The sequence below is a fragment of the Papilio machaon genome, chromosome 1 (assembly GCF_912999745.1).
Source record: "Papilio machaon chromosome 1, ilPapMach1.1, whole genome shotgun sequence".
Lineage (NCBI taxonomy): Eukaryota > Metazoa > Arthropoda > Insecta > Lepidoptera > Papilionidae > Papilio > Papilio machaon.
In genome coordinates, this window is record NC_059986.1 from 10439700 (window position 1) to 10461055 (window position 21356).

Sequence of the window (21356 nt, forward strand, 5' to 3'; positions counted from 1 at the left end):
TTCTTATGTTAGGTTCACCATTGTAAAAGGGTTATTAAATCATGATGTAATTGTATGTTAATGTGTGAACGTGGCATTTGTGTGCAGCTGGCGTGAGGACTGTGGACGTGCAGGCGGTGGAGGGCATGGTGGCGCAGTTCCCCTGCGACCTCGGCACCGCTGCCAACGACAAGGTCTACATGGTCTTCTGGTTCAGGGACGACGCCGGCATTCCTCTTTACAGGTAAGCTCTTACTTTAATATATACGTATAACTTTATAATGTAATATTGAATAACAACTGTCTATTTCTATGTAATTTTACATTTATCGGTTACTTTTTTAGCAAATAACTTTACAAGCTTTTTTAAAATACTGCTGCGGGCCACGAGTTCTAATGCTATTTTCTTGAAAGGTTTAAACATTTTAGCTGAAACGAAATTAAACGATTAAAGAAATGTATTTTTAAATTACCACAATTTTTCTATAGTAATATTATTCATTTATTTAAAACTAGCTGTCGCCCGTGACGCCGTCCGCGCTGATTTAAAAAAACTTTATTAGAAGCCTATGTGTTCTTTCAGACTATTCTCTACATCTGTGGCAAATTTAATCAAGATCCGTGGAACCGTTCCGGAGATACCTTCAATCAAACATCCATCCATCCATCCAAATATTTGCATTTATAATAATACTAAGATTAGTAGGATATGATTCCTTGAGATTTTAAAGTCGTTTCAAAGATTTTTATGTACCTACTGAAATCCATTTCGATATATGTATACGTTAACGTTTTAATATGCCAGTGCACTAAGCTCGAGGCTCCGTGTGAGGAGGTAATTAGTTCAAAGTCGCACTTTATTTACTGAACCAGCTTATAAAACTTGTTAGCTCTACTTTAATAACAACTTCAGTTCATGCACGGAGTCATTTCAATGTGAACTACACTCGTGGCAGCCGGGAGAGTTGTCTACTGAAGGTGCTGGAGCTAATTTAAATGTTCAGGTCGTGTCGTAAGTTTAATTGGAAAAGACGTAGCGATGCAATCACAGAACCTGATTAAACCGGCGCAAAGCGGTTCTGGCTGCTCGGATAGGCACAAAATAAACTCCGCCCGGAGTCACGTGATTGTGCTATTTGAATATCCCATTCGCGAAGGATTAGGTTTATTGGATCGTGCGTAAACATTATATTCCTCCGATATAGAGGCTCTTCGCGAAAAGATTCTGTACCATCCGAAAATCGGAATCCGCCTATCGTATTTTACTTTCTAACAAGATATTATATTAATCGTAAAAATCCTAATATTCATTTTAAATACATCATGACCTCGATCAGTAATATAATTCACATGTTGCTATAAAAAAACTAAATGATATAGACAAGTGTGCGCACAGTTAGTATTCTTACAATTCCTGTAATAAAAGGTACAATTATAAGAAGTGTGAAGGTGTACTTGTCAGCTGGTTTATTCACGCTTCTTCTAATTCTCGCGCGCGCTAATTGTGTGGAGCGAGCGGGCTGGTAAGCAGGCGGGCAGGAGGACGGGCGGGCAGGCATAGAGCGGGCAAGTTGCGCCGTACACACATAAATCTTTCAGCGGTGACGCGCGACGCAAAACCTGCCGTCTTGAATAGAATTCACAATTACACGGATGTGTTTTAATGAACGTCAACTCTTACGTCTTTCCTTTTCATTCTACAAATGACTAATTTAAGACAATTAAGTTGGTTTATTTTCTCATCTTGCAAGTCAATTACAGCTAGGTAGTATTGTGGAGTATTCCCTAGCCATAATAATAATTCTAAAAACGTTTAACTTAAAATATTATATTTTCACACTTAAATGTTAATTCATGTTCTAACAATCGATACGTTCCCAATATTAGATACTTTACAATACCTATACGTTCTATATCATATTATGACAGGTAAGATTTTGTTCCAAACATCCGAATTGTAGTGAATAGAACACTGTTAATTAGAACCATGACAGCGGCGGGCGAAGAGAAGCGCTGCTCTTTTGGGCAATGCTATTGTGTTTTGTGCTGAATTTGCGCCGCTCGAACATAACAGCGCTTCGCTCTTAGTAATAATGTTTACGTTGTTCCGGCTCCGAATATTTGTTTTCCGCAAAATAAATTCTTACCCATGTCACGACGTGTTTTGTGATATTGTTAATTCCTTCTGTAGTGCTGTAGAAAGTTATGTTGAAAAGTAAGTCATAATTAAAAATCTGAATGTTGCTTTCGTCAGCATAATGATGACAACTATTTCTGACGTCACATTATTTAAAAAAATATTTAAATATTTAAGCGTATGCTATAAAGATATCACTATAGACGTGTCTACACATTCACGGCGACGGCGACGGCGATCGCTTTGATGGATGACACTAACTTTTGTGCTTACGATATTTTTATAGCGAAATTCTCCAAGGACATGGAATCGTTAAATTAAGTGGAATCATCAATCTACTTGTTATTTACGCGCGAAGTAATTTCTAATCCTCAAACAGTGTCGCCGGAGGGACGCAATATTTCATCGTCAGGATTACAGTCGGCAGAGGATGACGCTCCTGACATTGGAGTACTGCGCACTGTTTTATCCCACCGCTGGATTTACTGCGGTACACGGGCACGGCACCGGCTTTGTTAGACCAAATAAGCGATTTGATGTTGCGGACCGTTTAGAATATTTAGGGAGCGCTTGAGCTCGGGGTAGTGCGGGGTACGGGGCGGGGTCGTAATGAGTTGGCGAAGTTGGGAAGTGACCGAGCACATGTCGGGAACGACGATAAATGGAGCCATTTGGACACATGTTTCAAATAAATTTAATATATTTCCTGAAATGGCAGCCAACTTTTTAGATTTCGTAACTCATTTTCAACGCTGAATCCTTATTTACAGATGATAATATGTTAATTCCAGACATTAATCAATTAAAGCTGTTACGAAATTTTGTATATAAAATTTTGTTAACTGTATTCGGCAGTATTTGTGAACATTTGTGGATAAGGTTACATTAACGTCTAAATGTCGAGTATGTATTCAAGGGCACGACTTCCACATTTGATAAATACGAAATTCACCCCGCATTAGATTCCTGTATCGCCGCAGTAGCGGGAATAGGAGAGGGGTGTACTCGGACTCGGCAGCGATTAAAGAATCTGTCTCGCGCGCTCTCCATTGTTTTATAATTCAGAGGTAGACAGCAGCGAGCAGTATCCAGCAGCACGTTAATCTAACCCGCATCAATTCAGGGACGAAGGTTACCATTAATCCTTTAGACTATTAATTATGCTTTAAGGACCACGGTTTCCCCTAACACGGATTTCTCTAAATAGATAAATGGTTTTATTAATACAAGGGTATTACTTGCAGTAAATCACGGAAATCGGATTATTTACATTTTATTTTATTTGTGTGAATTTGATTAAACAAGCAAATTTTTTATTCTGTATGTTCGTGGCTTATAATATTTTTCAATTTACTGTTGTGTTGTGACTGTTGAAATGATTTATTATACTTTTACCCCGAAACAATTGATATAATTTTTCAAAGTGTATGTCGATGTATACACCTAGATAGTGTTCACAGCGATAACAAAATAAAGGCTGTTATGAAAATAAAATAAAGCAGAAAAAAATTATTTTCAGTTCGCCGCATGCGTCTCCGAGCAGAGTCGATTTGTTTTGCAGTGGAAGTGAAATATCTGTCCCTGTTACAAATATTGCTTGATTATTATTTGTTGTGATTTCCGAGGGCTAGGGCTAGAGGGCGCGGTGGTAGCAGGGTTGGGGGGTGCGGGATGCGGGGTGCGGGGGGCGCTGTGATTAATCGGGCGCGAGCAGCACCAAGGTTGCGCGGAATGAACTTTGAGCACTCGTAGGAAATGTCGGTTATGTTATGCCGAATGATTGATACGGTTTACCTGCTATTCGTGTTGTTCACCGCATGCCATATTAATCTTTCCCTTTGTGATTTCGAGCCGCACGTAGTTATGAACTTAGTTATAGCAGTTACAACAATCCTTATATTTTTATTAAAAAAAAAATTAGTGATCATTTCAACGCTTAGCATGATAATATTCTTCCCTGGCAACAGTTCGCCTGCCCCATGTCCCCTGCCTGCCGCGCCGCCCGCCCCCCGCCCTCCAGCCGCCTATCGCATAAAGTTAGACAAAACTAATGACACGCGAGCAAACACTTGATGGATCTCTATTACGCCTCCTAAATCACTTTTATTACGCACATTAATTTTTCCTAAAGCAACACTTTATTATGCCTTAATATGTATAAACATTATAAGCACTCCGTATCAAAATAATAAATGTAAGAAGAAACAGTTTTGTTTTTCAAAGAATACATACCCACTTATCGTAAATTCACGTTATTGAAACGTTTACATAAAACATTACTTTTGACAAAGACAATGTTTTTTAGGTTATGTTAATTCTTATCTTATACTCGTATATAAAATTTTCGTGTCATAATGTTAGTTACCATATTCCTCCGAAACGGCTTGACCGATTTTTATGAAATTTTGTCTGCACATTTAGTAGGTTTGAGAATCGGCTACTATCTATTTTTCATACCCCTATTAGATTATTTTAAATGCGTGCGTACAGAGTCGCGGCGACAACTATAAGTTAAGTTATAACTTCATAAGTTCTGAGCTTGTGATATTTTTAACTTATTATATAATTAAATGTATATGTGATTAGAGCTCAGTAAATATCTTCAACATATTTTTCACGTATGTTGACGCAAGATTTCCGTTCCACGTCAAGAATGCACGCATATTTTTCCAAATATAATTTTAATGAAGCATGTTGTTTGAGTGTGTTGTACGAATATTATCATTTTTGCGTTGTATAATTATATATTTATTTTTGTATAATTATATAATTAGAATTCGCTGTCAGGAGAATGTAATGTGTTAATAAACTTGCTTACTAATGAAAGTTAAATAAAGATGTTAATTTCTATTCTACGTGTGGGAAAACATCACGTGTGAATGAGTCAAGCAATACAATTTTTGTAAATTGATTTTTATGTTTATGATTCTTTAAAGTTGTATTTCCAATAAAACTTCCCACTTAGATATCAAAATTTCATTTGGCATTATTTTTTTATTTTACAAGGTGGCAAACGAACGTGCGGCCAACTGAATTTGCCAAACATGGACAGCCGTCCGCTGCCCATCGGCATCTGCATCGGATGAGGGGACGCACAGAAATAAGATATTTTCCCTTCCTATCCGTCTCCTCCTACGCCAGATCCACTTCGCCTACCCATAATTTATCTATAATAAAAGGGTGGGAAGGGAACGTGGACTAAAATTAGGTCTTCACAATTTCAAGCACGGCAAGCACATTCAACAGACGAAACGCGGAATGGCTTCCATTTCATGTCTGTCTTCTGTGTGGTCGTGGTATTTCACCGGCCGATTATTGTTGTTGCCCGATCTACCACTGTTAAACGGCATTTAAGTTTGTTAACTTTGTCGTATTTAACTTTCTCTAAAAGCCGTATTATATGAGTGACTTTATATCAAACACGATGAAAATTAGCAAAGAACTTTTTATAAATATTTAGGACCGTAAAAAACAAAATGTACATTCTCAACAAAAAGGAACATTTACATAAAAAGAACAATTACACGTATAAATTACAAAGAATTCTAGTATCTTGTTATTTATGTGTACATTAACATAAAAGACAATATGGACCCCAAACATTTATTGTTTTTTCCTTGTAGAAAATTACATGTTACTGTATCCTGATATACGTACCTTCGTGTCACTTTACTAATTTTTATTATTTCCTTAATAAATAATTCTGTTTATTGTTTATAGTTACATATGAATACCAGTAAACAACGATACTAATAGACTGAATAAGATATTACTTACAATATAGTATGTATTATATTTGATAGAGCAACCGAAAACTTTTAAATCTACGTAGATTTCTTTAATTAGTCAATTAAACATACAAGAACAATTTCTAAGTTTATCAAAAGACTTGTTTTTATAAAATTTATATACGAGCTGCTGCACCAGATCCGTATAAGTAGATATAACCTAAATATTTTATAATGATTTACAATTTTCTATTAAAATATTATGATATGTTTTTATCTTCAAAGCTTTACTTTCCCAATATTTATAATTTTAACAACTATACAGAACAGTTGATGTATTTAAAGAGTATTTCTTGGATTCGAACTATTCTACAAATATATTAGCATTCCCAAATTAACTTCTTTAAAACAACATGATTGAGAAAGATTCGTATAGTTACAATATCGTACGCTTCTTTGGGAATCGTGAAATTGTGGTGGCTGACGTCGCGTCGCGTCGCGTCGCGTCGCGTCGCCACACAAACACGAACCAAATTAGACGTCACCGTCACACTTGGAACATAAATCGTATCGGATCACACGCGTGCTCAGTTTAACATAAATTTATTACAAGCTTTTTAATTTGTATTTCGTTATTTTGTAACTTGATATCGTGACTTGCTTTAATGGTACGGGCTTTAAATTGATAGTTCTTTTTTTAATATTACTCTGCCTTATAATTTCCTCTTATGATATTGTTATTTATGTACTTCTGCGTTTCCTTTAATGATTGCATTAACAGTCTAAAAGAAGAAGAAAAACATGGAACCGTGACAAAGGATAGCACTGCATCCTTAACTTGATACATCATTAAACGAATAAGAAGATATATAGAACTAAATAACGGTCTTATCTCAAATTAATACTAATTTATCGACGTTCACAATGATACATTTCAATGTAATCATTGTTATTATTTTATAAGACAACTAGCTGTCCCCCGCGACTACGTCCGTACGGTATTAACCTAATTAGGAGCCTATGTGTTCTTCCAGAATATGTTCTACATCTATACGTTCTGGAAATACCTTCAAACAAACGTACATCCAAACATTCGCATTTATATTAGTAAGATTGCTATTGTTCGCGAGTTCACCAGTGTGGGGAAAAAGCCACATCAGCCACCTCCCAGTAAAAGTCAAAACTCGAAAAATATGACAGTCTAATTTGAGATGACACATGTGTATTGTGATCGTGTGTATTGTAAAAGAAGTTATTTTTAAGTAGGTTCTCGTCTCCCATTCACCGCAGATGTAAGAAAACTTTAAGCTCCATCTTTAAATATTAACTTTTTTACTTAGGAAACTTTAAGGTTATTCCATTTTTATATTTAGTTCTTGCCGCTTTCGTAAGTTATATTGAATACTCGCGCAGACTTTCTCTACAACTTATAATACCGCTTTGAGCCTCTACATTTTCATTATAATTTCACACGAAAGGAAAAGAAAAGTTAAATTTCTTGTATTCCAGTTCTGAATTGCAAAATCTTTGATTAATATTATAAATGTAGCAAGAGAGACGAATTTAATCAAAACTATTCATGTTATGTCTTAAAACAATTAGATGTTATCAAAACAATTTCATTAGACATTGGTATGCTTCATGCAAATGCAATTTGATATTGATTCATCCGTTTTGAACTCGTAACATTATAGATTCATCGGCGAACTGTTCCGGACTTCCCGCGGGAACTGACTGTCGTCGCATCGGTAACGACAGCTTACGGCAAAATTGTGCATTTTATTTTCACTTCTATTTTCTTTTCGTTTGTTAATGTTATGCAACAGTTAGTTAAAAAAAATACTTTCCCATTTTCTTTTAAAGTTTCAAGCTTGTAACCTTCTCATTGGTTAATTTATATAATTTTTGTCGAAATCTTTTCATTACAAACTATTCACTTACAAGTTAATTAGACAACTTGTCATTATACAAGAACGACTATAACATCACTGCGTTATCAATTACACTGTCATGTTTTTCCACACGCGATATAACATAATATTAATGATATTCTATGAAATTATACTTTTTTTTATTAAACGCTGTTTACAATCGTCGTAGCTTTAATTGATTTTATTTTCATACTAGCTATCGCCCGCGACTCTGTCCGTACAGCATTAAAAAAACTTAATAGGTTGTCTATGTGTTTTTTCAGACCAGGTTGTACAACCGTGCCAAATTTCATCAAGAATCGTTGATCCGTTCTGGAGATACTTTCATACAAACATCCAAACATTCGCATTTATTAGTACGATAGTAAGATATTCCTTTTTCAATTTTTGCCTGACTTCACATTGATGTGTTTCTAAGTGTATAGACGAGTATGTACATTTGTACGACGTATGCGTTGGAAACCTATTTGATTCATTCGCAAGGTCCGTTCTGGGTTACGTCGGGTTGTCGAGCCTCCCGTTTCCTTTCCCGATGATTAATGGAATTGGATTACTTCGTATATTTTATGCTTAAGGAAATGTTTGGTGACGTCATAAATCTCTTATACATACCGCCAATCATTATTCGCCTGTTTGAATAAAGATAAGGTTCTAATTTCATATGGAATTTATTACTTCATTTGAAATTATCATGTTTTACTACGTAATTGATGTAAATTCCGTAATGAGTTTAACAGCGTTGTTAAGATTTAATTAATATACGTGAAATTGTAAATGTCTGATTTTTTTTTTCAAAGTTTTCCTTAAAATTAAATAAAGTAAGAAAATACTGAGAAACAAATAAAGAATAATTTTTCATCTTACTGCTAATAAATGTTCCTATTAACATAAAAAGGCAACTTGGATGAAATTGCTACACTATTTCTTTGTTGAAAATTACCTGCAATTTTATGAACGTTATCTGTGACATAAAGCGTTTTGTTTTCACAAAGAAAAATAATATTTCACAATTTTTTACCATACTTTACTAACCGTTGACCGCGATTTTAAATGTTAAAGTTGTTTGAGTTCTTTTTTTAATTATAAGTATATGATACTCGTACATATTTGTCAATAAAAAATGATGTTAAATGAGTCATTATTATGTAAATTGATTTCTTATGTAATAAAATTGTAAATAAATAAATAAATTATATATATTTGCTACAGCATGTTTACGTCTGTGTCTCGCCTAACGCACATTTGATAGGCATTCAATTAAGCAATGACAGAATTGAAAACGTAATTCATTTGCTGTCAGGCTTGTAATTACGTGCGCGAGTGTACCTCTGTATGAGTACATTACAGTACAGTGCAGCACACATGTTGCCGATACCAATTACAAAAACCATTGTTGTCGTACTGCTCATAAATGTTGTTACAACAAATATTTTATCACATAAACAGTATAATATTTTGATGTTTGTTCGTAACGAATGAAGCGTGACATTACTTGGTGTCATGATAACACGCACACAGTCTACAGTTGACACGAATGTTACGATGACATCCAACATTGAAACCTCACAACGATTTGTATGACGTTGCGATTGTTATCGGTCGAATTGATTGCATTTTTATTTTCAGATAAATTATCTTAACGGTTTATCGCTGCAAAATATCTGCACATAAAAATGTCACTTTCTAAGTTATAATAAATCTAAGAAAGTGTAAAATAATTGTCGAGCAAGAATTCATTTTTTAATAGAACAAGATAGACTTAAAGCTGTATATTAAATTGTAAATCCGCATTGTTGTTCGTTAGTTTGAAATATCGTCTCTCGAATGTCGTGAGACAAGCATAGCCCCCTGTCGGCTGTCGCATGTCCTGTGTCGGCACAAACTTACTGCTATTTATCGTCAGCAAAGTTCTTGTTGTCACTTCCCCATATCATGTGTTTCTTTGCTTCAACGTACCATCCTGTTGTAGCTACTCTACATCTTATCTTATGTGAAATTTCAAGCGCTATTTATACTTTGTTGAAGATTTTATTCGTAATAAATTTAAACTTAATGAGTTGTTGTAAATATCTATTTTTCATTTTTACTGCCAAAATAAACCCTAAGGATCTTTCGGGTCATCTATTATTTATTTTGATTATTATGTATATATCAGACGTATTATTACATTAATATAATATAAAAACTTAGAATACACAATAATATTAGATTTTCACACAGCACAATCGATATTTCGAGATATTTCGAGAGTCAACACTTGATTGCGTTTACAATTAAAATCATTTGACAATTATTGAATTTGTCAGCGACGACGTCGTAATTATTTTACTAATCAAATATAAAGTAAGTAATTTTATTAATGAAATGATTGCCATGATTTGATTTATAAATGGAAATTTTCAAATTATTTCTGTTAAAATTAATTTAGCCTACAATTGTATATTAGAGTGTGTTTACTCGTTGTTGTATCCCATCCACCAAACAAAAAGTGTAACAACCTGTATATCACTAGAATCATGACTTTTTGTTTCGATAGCATTGGATAATACGGTTTACTGAGTAGAGACCTAAACATTTAGCCTCGCCGTAGCACAGGCGATCGCGTCCCGTCGTGTCGTCGCGTCTCGTCGTGTCGGAAGCGCAAGGTGAGCCAGCCTGCAGACTTCATTAATTATGCAACGAAGAAAGCATAATAAAGTTAGACGCTTCCTTTGTTTAGACAAAAGCGAAAGATATAAAGTTGTGAGGCGTTAAATAATCTGATTAAATGCTTTGTTACGCTGCCTTTGAATTAAGTGTTTTAAGTACGAATTAACATAAGCCGTTGAAGGCTAAATGAAATATGTAAGCAAGAAGCAAATTTATTCTTGTTATAGTAAACAATTACTAGTTCCAGCTGATATCGTCCAAAACATGAGTCTGCATTAAAAGTATTATTAATTAAGTCGATATTTATGTAGGTACATGTTTGGTCAATAATTGAAATAATTGAAATAATAAATTTTTAACACATCATAGGGCGATATAACAGTATCAAATAATATAAGATCATATGTCATTCACAACTAATCCATGATGAGGATTGTATGTTCGTGGATGAGGAGAGCGATGTCTCGAGCGCCGTCAGATGTATTTCTTTAATATTTCTCAGCTCACGTCAGCGGAAACTTTCAGCTATATTTATTGCTCGGAAAATTTTCACCTTTCGGTTTAGGAGATCATCGTGCCGACGCATTACATTATTCCGTTTTATTACATTTAATTGGTGACAAATGTAAAAACTTAGTAAAGAAAATATTTTATGTTTAACAGATCATGATCAATATTGTACTTGAGTTCAATTAAATGCCACAAATAATAATTAAACATACTTATAAGTACGAAATTTTTCTAGAATTCTACTGTACCTAATTTGCTTATTTCTAAAACTACAGAAATTGGTCCGTATATTTTTATTACAGTGACGGAGAAACAAAAGAGGAGAGTGTTTAGTATTCGAGGCCGAGCACGTAATAAAGTTAAGTGGCCCCAGCGTTTGTACAACGACAAGAGATACAAAGTTCTAAAGCGCACCGGCAGTGTCATTAAATTCTTTGTTACAGCCGAAATGTCACCTGTACGGTTCTAAAGAACATTTTTAACATCCGGATTTTGATTACAAAGAACACCTTAAATCCTCCGTCATAAAAACAATATCTATTATAACTTTTGTAGTAAAATAAAAGAAAAAGTGACTATTGGTTTGTAAAAGGCAATCACTGAGCGAAGACAAAGCCATGTACGGTGCAACAAAAAACAGTGTTGGCTGTCGGTTAGGGTTATCGACAAAAACCCGTATTGTCGGCAATTTGTTTGACAACCGCAAGCCTGTCGATATATCGAGTGGAGCGTATGGCTGTCGACATCGACATGGACAAGTTTAGCGCGGCTGCGGTCGTTCGGAGCAGGTATTGTGCGCTAGTTGCCGGAGACGGGACAATATTTTCAGACTAGCGTTATCTAAGCATGTCGAGAGAGGAAAAGCCATATATTTGACAAACGATCCAATGACAACGGCTTTTGAGAGGTTTATTCTATAATATTTTTGGATTATAGACAAAATATTTTCAATTTTTGGAGTTTAATACAAAAATTAGAGATACTTTTATACACAACAAAAACTACGAAGTTTATAATCATTAAAACGAACTAAAACTTAGCTAAAATTAAATACATATAATATTATAATATTTTAAAACAAGTATTAAATTAGTTAGTTTAATGAAACGTCAGTAGAGTGCATCATATTTCATGAGCTTAATACCCGACTCGCAACGAATACGTTGTGCATTGCACGAAAATTGCTGTATCGTAGACGTCCTCGAACTGCTTACATAACAATGCCTTCTAAAATTCTTTCTTTTTACAGTATTTTTTTAACTTTACAAAGCTAATCGTGGGTTTCAGAAACCAAAATCTCCGTTAAAACATATTGTTATCTGTGTTGAATAATGATAGGGATGCCGGTATATTCTATACAGAGATTTTAGGTTCTGAAACCGACTGTAACCATATAACATGTATGTTTGTTAGAATAGAACGTAGGTATTCGATTACAATTTATAATATGATCGAAGACATTATATTATTGTAGACTTTTTTTAAATTATTTTTTTGCGTTCTATTTCTAAGTCATTTAAATTAGACAGTCGTATAAAAATATAACAGCAACTTTGTGTTTGTGTGCCTACTCTTTGAGAGGTTAGAGTTCTTCACATCACTTTACATTCCTGTACTTGTTAGCCGCTTTGGGGCAATTTATATGTAAACACAAAATATTTAATACATTAGCATATCTTCATATATTTATTACATTGATAAACTTGACGATGTTCCAACGTTTGAAAATTCAATAGAAATTGTCACAATACGGACCTTTGGGGTTGCGCAATTCCCGCGCGCCCGAGTTCTCGACAACGTTCAACATATTGACTGGCGGCTTGTCGCCGGAGATTGTCAAACGAATTGCTGACGGTATGATTGTATTTCTGTCGATACGTGACGCCCCACTCCCACGCCCACGCCCACGCCCACGCCCACGCCCACGCCCACGCCCACGCCCACGCCCACGCCCACGCCCACGCCCACGCCCACGCCCACGCCCACCCGCCACACATTCCTATCAATTTAATACATCCATCGTAAATATTTTACCTTATAGGTACTTTTCTGTTTTATTCAACGTAACAATAAAATATAAAAACAAAAACATTTTTCAGAAGCTCTATGCAAGTATTTTTTATGAGAACATATATTTTTTTATATTTAAAAAGGTGGCAAACGAGCGAACGGTCTCCCGAGTTTGCCGAAATAGCAAAGCGACCGCTGCCCATAGACATCCGCAATTTCAGATCCGTTGCCTACTTCTAATCGAAATGGTGGGAAGGGAAAGAGGACTAAAATTAGACCTCCGGTACCTCACTCGTCAGTCGAAATGCGGAATTGTTTCCACTTCACGCCAGTCTTCTGTGTGGTCGTGGTATTTCACCGGGCGAGCCGGCCAATTCTTGCAACTGATGTTATAGTTCCTGGCGTCTACCACTGTAATGTCTTAATAGGTCTTGTTGTAGACACATCCTTATAACCTGACACTTCAATGTCTATATACTATTGTTTTATATTTAATTTAGACGTTGAAATCTCATGTACATAATACTGTTAAAGTAAATAGCAGTTGTAATATTTTTAAAGACTTTTCTTTAAACTAGTATATTGATGCCCAATTTTCCTTGGCTCGTTTTAATATTATGTATAATAGAAAGTTCTAGTACAGTGTGAACAATGTTTAAATTTAATCAGTTTGGTAATACGTTTACGAACTTTGTATCTTACTTTATTCTGTCTAAACACTGGCTCCACTTAACTTTATTACGTACCCGGTGTCGCATACTAAGCGCCCGGCAGAACTGTCTCTTCGCCAGAGTAATAAAAACTTTCAAGCCTAATTTATTTAGTTATCAAGGTAAAAAGTCACCTAAAAATTTCCACCTATTTTTTAGACTTGAATAATATCTTTAATTAGTCTATTTGTCATAGATTCATTCCATATTTTAGTGACTGTAAATATTAATTTCTACTTATTGATTACGTTGAATTGCGAGCAGTTAGATACATTAATTCCTATTTTCCATACAGTTTACCGTTATTTACTCAGGTATGTAAAAAGAAAATAAAGACAATGATTTCTAGAAATGTATAACATTGAAATTATATTACATATTAATAAGAGTCGTTAAATCAGGTCACAAAGTGAAACGTAACATTCGAAGACTCTATGATTTATAGATAGTCTGTGACCGTGGAGTAATAGCCGACGGACGACCACTTACATAAAATCCTTGTTATAAATTGGCAGTTATATGTATAGGTAATTATTAAGTACGCGGTGGAAATCGCTTTCATTAATAATTTAGATGTTTTCATGCGCCGGACGTTAGGTATACGTCATTTTATGTCTGAGTAAATGTGATTAATGTCTTATAAAGGATGTCCCATAAGTAAAGAGACAAAACTGAGTGTTCATATCGGCCGAGAAAAAGGTTTTCAAAAAATAAAATAACTCTTGCCATAATAATCACCGGTAACAAATCTGTCAAATTCGCGTGGTTTTGCAAATATTGTCGATGTTTTTCTAACATGAAGCGGACCGAACGTGAATCGTTAGAAAAAAGAGTAATTCAGTCCAATTTTAATAAAGGGTAAACCGATGCAGTTCGTAATTTTTCACAAGAAGGGGTTATAAAAACAAGTATCTACAGGATAATTAAACGTATGAAGAATCAGGAGAGACTGATTTTAAGAAGATTCCGGGAAGGCAAAGTACCACGGCAACTGATCGAAACATAGATAAGATAAAAAAGGTTTTTAAAGAACCACCTTCAACATCTGTGAGGACTGCGGCTCACAAATTAAAAATATCTAAGTCAATCATATCCAGAATTAAAGTTCAAGATCTGGGCATGAAGACTTTTGTGAAATTGTCCGCTCCAAAGTACGAACAATACGTACAAAGTAATTTAAATGAACTCAAATAAATTCATTAAATCAGGTTAAATTTGAAATCATAATTATGTTTCCAAGAAAGATAACACAAGGTAAATTATACAATATTATGTTGCTAAAATGATAAATATTTATTGTTATTTATAATTCTAAAACATATTTTATTTTTTTAATTCATAATTATCATATGACTAAGTAAAATATTGGTAGAAAAAAATTAAAACTTCAGATGATTTACGTTGTTTATTTTAAAACAGAATAATTTTAAAATGAAATAATGGAGTCCGAAGTAACGCTGCTTTCGTTTCGAACGACAACAAAGAAAATAATATTTTTATTGAGTCTATTATTACAACGCTGACCATTCACAGACCGTGTTCGAACATTAGAGTTAAAGACTGCACCCTTATTATTATATATTATATTGGTAATATATATCGATGGCCCCAACGAATAAACGTGCAATCGAAAAACGACAACTTTTCAGGAAGATATAAAAACGTTTGGAATCACATAACTTTAATTACATAATAAATAGACAAATATAATGTGTGATGAAATTAAAGGTAAAAAAGATATCTTTCAGCTCATATATTTATTATAAATGAAATATTATCGGTTTACTACATTATTTAAGAAAAACCGTATTAAATTATTATTCTAGTGAATAATATGTGACTTGTTAACATTATTGTATCACTGCACGTTTATTCGTGTCATAAATGAAGCTTAAACAAGTGTAGTGAAATGTTGCATGGTTATTCCACGTATATTTTTTTTTCCCTGAGCCTAGCTCTGGTCATCTACACACTTATTCTTGTATATTTTGTTGCTTTTACATTTTTGTAAAGATAAAGGCCCGTATATTTGTGTTAACAAGATCGACTCAATATTTATGTAATACGACTTTATTAGTGCATGGTAAATAATGTAAATTAGCTATTTTTTTTTGTGGAAGGTTCAATAAAAAATATTGTTAATAAGAATAATTACTATTTATTTATCCAATTTAGAACGAAGTAGGTACTTATCAAGTATATTATTACTAAAACAAAAACAAGAAAAATCTAGCAGAAAACAATTAATAAGTGGTTACTAATAATTCTCCTCGTCACTATCGTTGGTAACTGAGGTGGAATTTAATGGCACTAGATTTCTGTAAAAACACTGGTAATGGTTTGGTATGGCTCCCGAGTCACACAGACTTATTAAATCTCTATATAAAGGAAGAGGTATGGGTAGCATTCCAGTGTATGCGAGTTTTAGGTTTTCAGCGTGTTCTATAGGTTCCCCTCGTCGCCTTCGTGAGTTAGTCCTCGTAATAGCTTGCATCTCTTGTAATTCGTCTTCAAAACTGTATCTAAAGTAAACTGTATCAGGTTGATTATAAGGAAAAACTACTTCTTTAATTTTGCTCCAGTAAATTTTATTACCATCTGTATCTTTTAACCAATTCTTCCCTTTAATTAATTCTTTAAAATCTATGAAATCAGCTTGCGTCATTTGTTTTACTTGATACTTATGCCCGGTAACTTTGGCATTCTCTATCAAGGAATACATTTGGTCAGGTGTGTAGATAGTATGCTTTTTCTTAGAACGCTCAATAGCAGCATGCATAGAATCGCCCTCCGATTGGCTATGACCTTTCTCCAAAAACCTATGTGTTATTTTTATCTTGTATTTCTTCGCCGCTAAAGAAAACATGGCGAATACGAAACGATTACGATTTTGCCCTGCGCATGAATCAGAATAAAAGGATATGTTTTTTATTCCTAATTCAACGTGTGCCTGGATAAATGACCAAAGACAACTAGCTATTTCTATCGCACCCCTTTTCGCAATTTGACAATGCCAGACGTAGCAGTAACCTTTCTTCTCTAAGATATTATAAATCGTGAAATTGTATACAGGATACTTTCGTTTATAATGAAATATGCCTACTTCACTTTGGGGGATATTTAACACCTTTTCCAGATCAAAACATGCTACAACACTGTCACCTGAACAGCTTTTAACTTTTCTTTTCTAATATCATCAGAATTTTGGTAAATTGAACATATTTCACATAAATCTTTTTTAGGTTTGTGAAAGGATAGGTTAAACTTCGTATTAAATATTATTTCATATTGCCGTTTAGTTGCTTTGCATGTTTCATTGTACTGGTGGTTTGTATCTATCCATTCTAAATATAATCGGTGCATTTTAGAGACATTCAATGTTTCACACAGATATTGCTTTTGACTATCTTTACGAGTATAGTGTGATTCAACTCTTTCAAATAGATTTACATGGTCAATTATACTTTTCTCAGTCTCTTCTGACATTCTTCTTGGCCTATTCTTATGAGTTCCTCTGTAATCTTTTAAATAATTGTCATCTCCCAATTTATCAATAGCTGTGTATACTACTTGCTGTGTAATAGACAAGGTACTTAAAAACATAATTTTACAAACTTTAATCATGGAATTAGTATCATCGAATAGTTGATATGTTAATGTTTGAGTACGATTATTTTTACGTTCAACTGTAATTTTTTTGACGTTTTCTTTTTTTACATGGCGGTTAATAAAATCCCACTGTCTTTCGTGGTCCCCGATAGCCCAAAAATTTTTAAAAATTTTACTCCTCATATTTTGCTGTATCTTTTCGTAACATTTCAGTTTGCAGTTGCATGGTGGACCTATAGATTTTTCTACGTTTTTCTTTTTAGTTCTAACACTTTCATAACTTTTACCAGAATTTTTAAGAGTTTTATTTTTGCGATCTTTCCATAAATTAGGATCTATTTTTCTCTTTTTCGTAAGCGGTTCTATAGGAGTGACGGGTCTTTCCTCCGATTCTGTAGTTACAATATCCTGTGATATATTTTGTGTTTCAATACTATGTAAAAAACCCTCTAAGTCGGAAATATTTCTTAGATCGTAATCATTATTAATGTATAAAACAGTCGGCGTGGCTACAAAATCTATTTTTTGTTGGGTTGATGGAGTCATTACAATAGAATTATCAGTAGTATGTAAATCATCATTATTATTTACAGATTGCAATGGAGTAGGGTATTCCATTTCAGGTAGTAATGATTCAATAACATTATGAGAAATATCTAAAATGTCATTTGTTGGTACATTTGGTGGTGAGGCATTATTATCATGTGGAGATACATTTACTACTATTAGTGGAGCCGGTGTAATAAAATCATCAGGTTCTGAGTTGACTTCTTTTAGGTCTGATATGCCATCAATGGGGAAAGAACTTCGCGAAAGATATGTGAAATTTTCTGAAACAAATTACTCAAATGACTACATTACTATGTTTTCAATAACTATTTACTTACATTTATACTCAGCCCCTCACCCCTTACGCAGCCCTTGGTAAGTATATATATATATATATATATATATATAAAACTTATAGGAGGATTATATCTAACCAACAACCAAAGAAAAAGTTTCATCATTCTCACCTTTAATTTCATTTTGTTTTTCAAGTTCAATACTACTGTCGTCTTCATTAATAATATTGTCTGAAAAAAAAAAGTACTTAACATGGATCAAAAAATGTTTACTCGATACAATATACAATATATATACAATATCAGCTGAACCTGTAAAAGCAAATAATCCTTCTAAAGCGAATAGTTACATAGGTAATACATAAGACAATAAATTAGCTAAATAATGGGCAACTGCCGCGCGGTGCCTGTGTCAGGTGATTTTCGTTCTTATTACATTTAACTAAAAAAGTTGTCGGAGTCCACATAACATGGTACCACCTGTTATAAAGGGAAAGAATAATAAGAATCCAATTTCCATTGATTAAAGTGTGTATCCTCTTACTTACAAAAGTAGTTAATCAATAATATGTAGGTACATACATACCGTGTATTTTATAGTTCACCAATTTTAATATCTTTCTGCAACGACTTGAAGTACCTCTGTGTCTATTCATAATTATACTTATCACTCATTAATGATTTAATATGAATATTAACAACAATGCATGTGCCCAGTAAACATACGAAATTACGTAATAACTCGAGCAAGTTCGCATCCGGACTGACCTTACGGGGTCTAGCGATGTCACGCGCATCTTACATACCCCGCCCCCGCTTCGCCCCTTTTGTAACGAGCGATTGCAATAGACACTATTGGGAAAGTAACCGTTTATTAAACGGTTACTACCAATAACTTCAAATTCATGATCGAATAATATTAGGGCTTAAACCTTTACAATAGTAGAAAAAACAAGAGAAAATGTTAAAAGACAATAGCATAGCTGTAATTATTATATTCAAAGTTTTGCCGCCTGCAATGAGGCATTACTGATAAAAGTCGCTTGCGTTTTTACACGAAAAATCGTGCAAGAGTTATTACCCAAAGGAAAGGATAGACACGAGCGACAGATTGATTTAACAAGTTTATTCTGGTGAACTCAAATAAACTAATAATCGGCAATAAGCGCATGTTTTATTATTCATGTGATATGTAAATTTTTTTTTCCGTACAATAAAGAAATATTGTGCTATAAAAAGGCTTATTCGAAGTCTAAAATATTAAAAAAAAAAAAATATAGGTGTATAATAGGCCAAGCAAACGAAAAATACGAAAAAAAAATTTTTGGGTAAGAGCTCTTACACGTTTATTCGTTGGGGCCATCGATATATATTATATTGGTTATTGTTTCCGCGTCGTAGTCTCAATGCGTACGAAACGACTATAGCCCTAGAGGTGGAACACCGGGAAGTTCCGCGATTGTACGTGAAAGACCAAGAAGTGCGTGCTAAGCGAGGTTGCCGTCGAGTTTACCAAAAATTTTTGAAAAAAATTCTCATAATTGTTGATGAAATTTACGTACCGGTTGACCCTCTGATATTCGACAGACAGACAGTCGTGGTGAGTTGGATTACAGTGAAAAAGTTAAAACAAATGCTAAATTTTTTAAGAAGTATCTGGTTGGCAAGCTATGGACGAAAACGGCAATGTTTCCGAACCATTTATCTGAACACGGTCTATGAACTCACAAATTTATTTTCGAGACTGTATTATGATGCGATTAAAACCGTTTATAGACAAGTATTATCGGAGGGTAGACGTTGTATTCTAGCCGGATATGGCTTCGTGTTATTATGAGTCTGAAGTCACTCGATATTTGCAATCTATAGGCGTCGAATTCATATCGACGCAAAACAATACTCCAAATGTTTCTCAAGCTCGAAATATCGAAATGTTTTGGGCTCTGTGTAAAAAGGAATATATAAAGTATTCAGAAAAATCAAAAATGTTGACATCTTTCAAACAAAGATGGACTATATTGGCTAAAAAACTTCTTGAAAAGCAGTCATGAGACGTGCATGCATTAATTTGAGAAAAATCGGCTATAAAGGCATCGCAGGATCAAATTTGATATAGATTGTATTTTTATTATTATTATGCATAATTTATAATGACACACTGAACAGTTGACTTACAATTTTTCATACAAAAAAAATTTCATTCAATTGTCTCTTTACTTCTGGGACACCCCAGTAAATTATTTATATAATTCCACACTAAATCGATACCTTCACGGTCGATACTTCACGGATTAAGAGTATAATTCTAATAATTAAATATATTATGTTTTAAAATGACACCTTTAAATACTACCAATAAGAAAATATGTATGTATGTTCCTTTGTAATTTAAAAATGAATATGATAAACAAAAATGTCAGTATAAATCAAAGTTCGTAATCAATCCAGAATACCTGAGCAGAGAATTGAGTCCCAGTTTTAACATCGCGATACTTCCATGCAACAATACGAAAAAGTTTCATTTTCGATCAGAACAAATAGACCAGATACGAGATCCATTGAATGAACCCGCGCCTCGCTGTATCACTATATCACTCAGCACTTTTAACATTTTCACGTTTCAAAATATGGAACAGTCAAAAAATTGCAACCGCAGCGAGAATTTGTGAAGCTCGCAAACGATTCGCCTCGTCGAGCTTCACAGCAAACACTTCTCAACTATTGTATTGTTTGGTTTTATATTGGGCTTTCTTATACAAATTAGATTTTATACGTTAGCCGTTTCTACTATGGATTTTCTTTAATGATTTTATAAATTTAAGTTCTTTTACAAAAACGGTTTCGTTTCTGTAATCTGTTTTTGAAATTTACCATTTGCTTTACAAATATAACTTAATGTGCATTGCTTATCTTAATTTAATCTTAATAAGTCGTATAAAATCTGACTATATTATGAAAGGATTCAAGTTCGTTGGCATAGAGTGGAGCAGCAATAAGTTTTGAATGTTATCCAATATATCAAAGGCGGCCATCGATGTGACAGATTTATAAGGGTACAAAAATAAAAGGAGAAAATGTTTAAATCACATGATAAAACACACATTATATTGTTGTTATATCATTTACTACATTCGTAAGAATTATTTTGAAAAATGTGTACTAAATTTGCACGTGATATTGAATATATTATAACGATAATTGTCTCCAATCACGACACACATAATTGTTTAACCTTTTTAAATATCTTG

The 21356-nt window shown here is 33.9% G+C and overlaps 1 protein-coding gene across 1 annotated transcript in view; it reads left to right on the top strand.

Moving 5' to 3' along the window:
- LOC106719228 (nephrin) overlaps positions 1-21356 on the top strand; it is a 90507-nt gene that overhangs the window by 24943 nt on the left and 44208 nt on the right. Inside the window, exon 3 of the mRNA XM_045684483.1 lies at positions 88-223. Coding sequence (XP_045540439.1) covers positions 88-223 — 136 coding nt within the window. The remainder of the gene's footprint in view (positions 1-87; positions 224-21356) is intronic.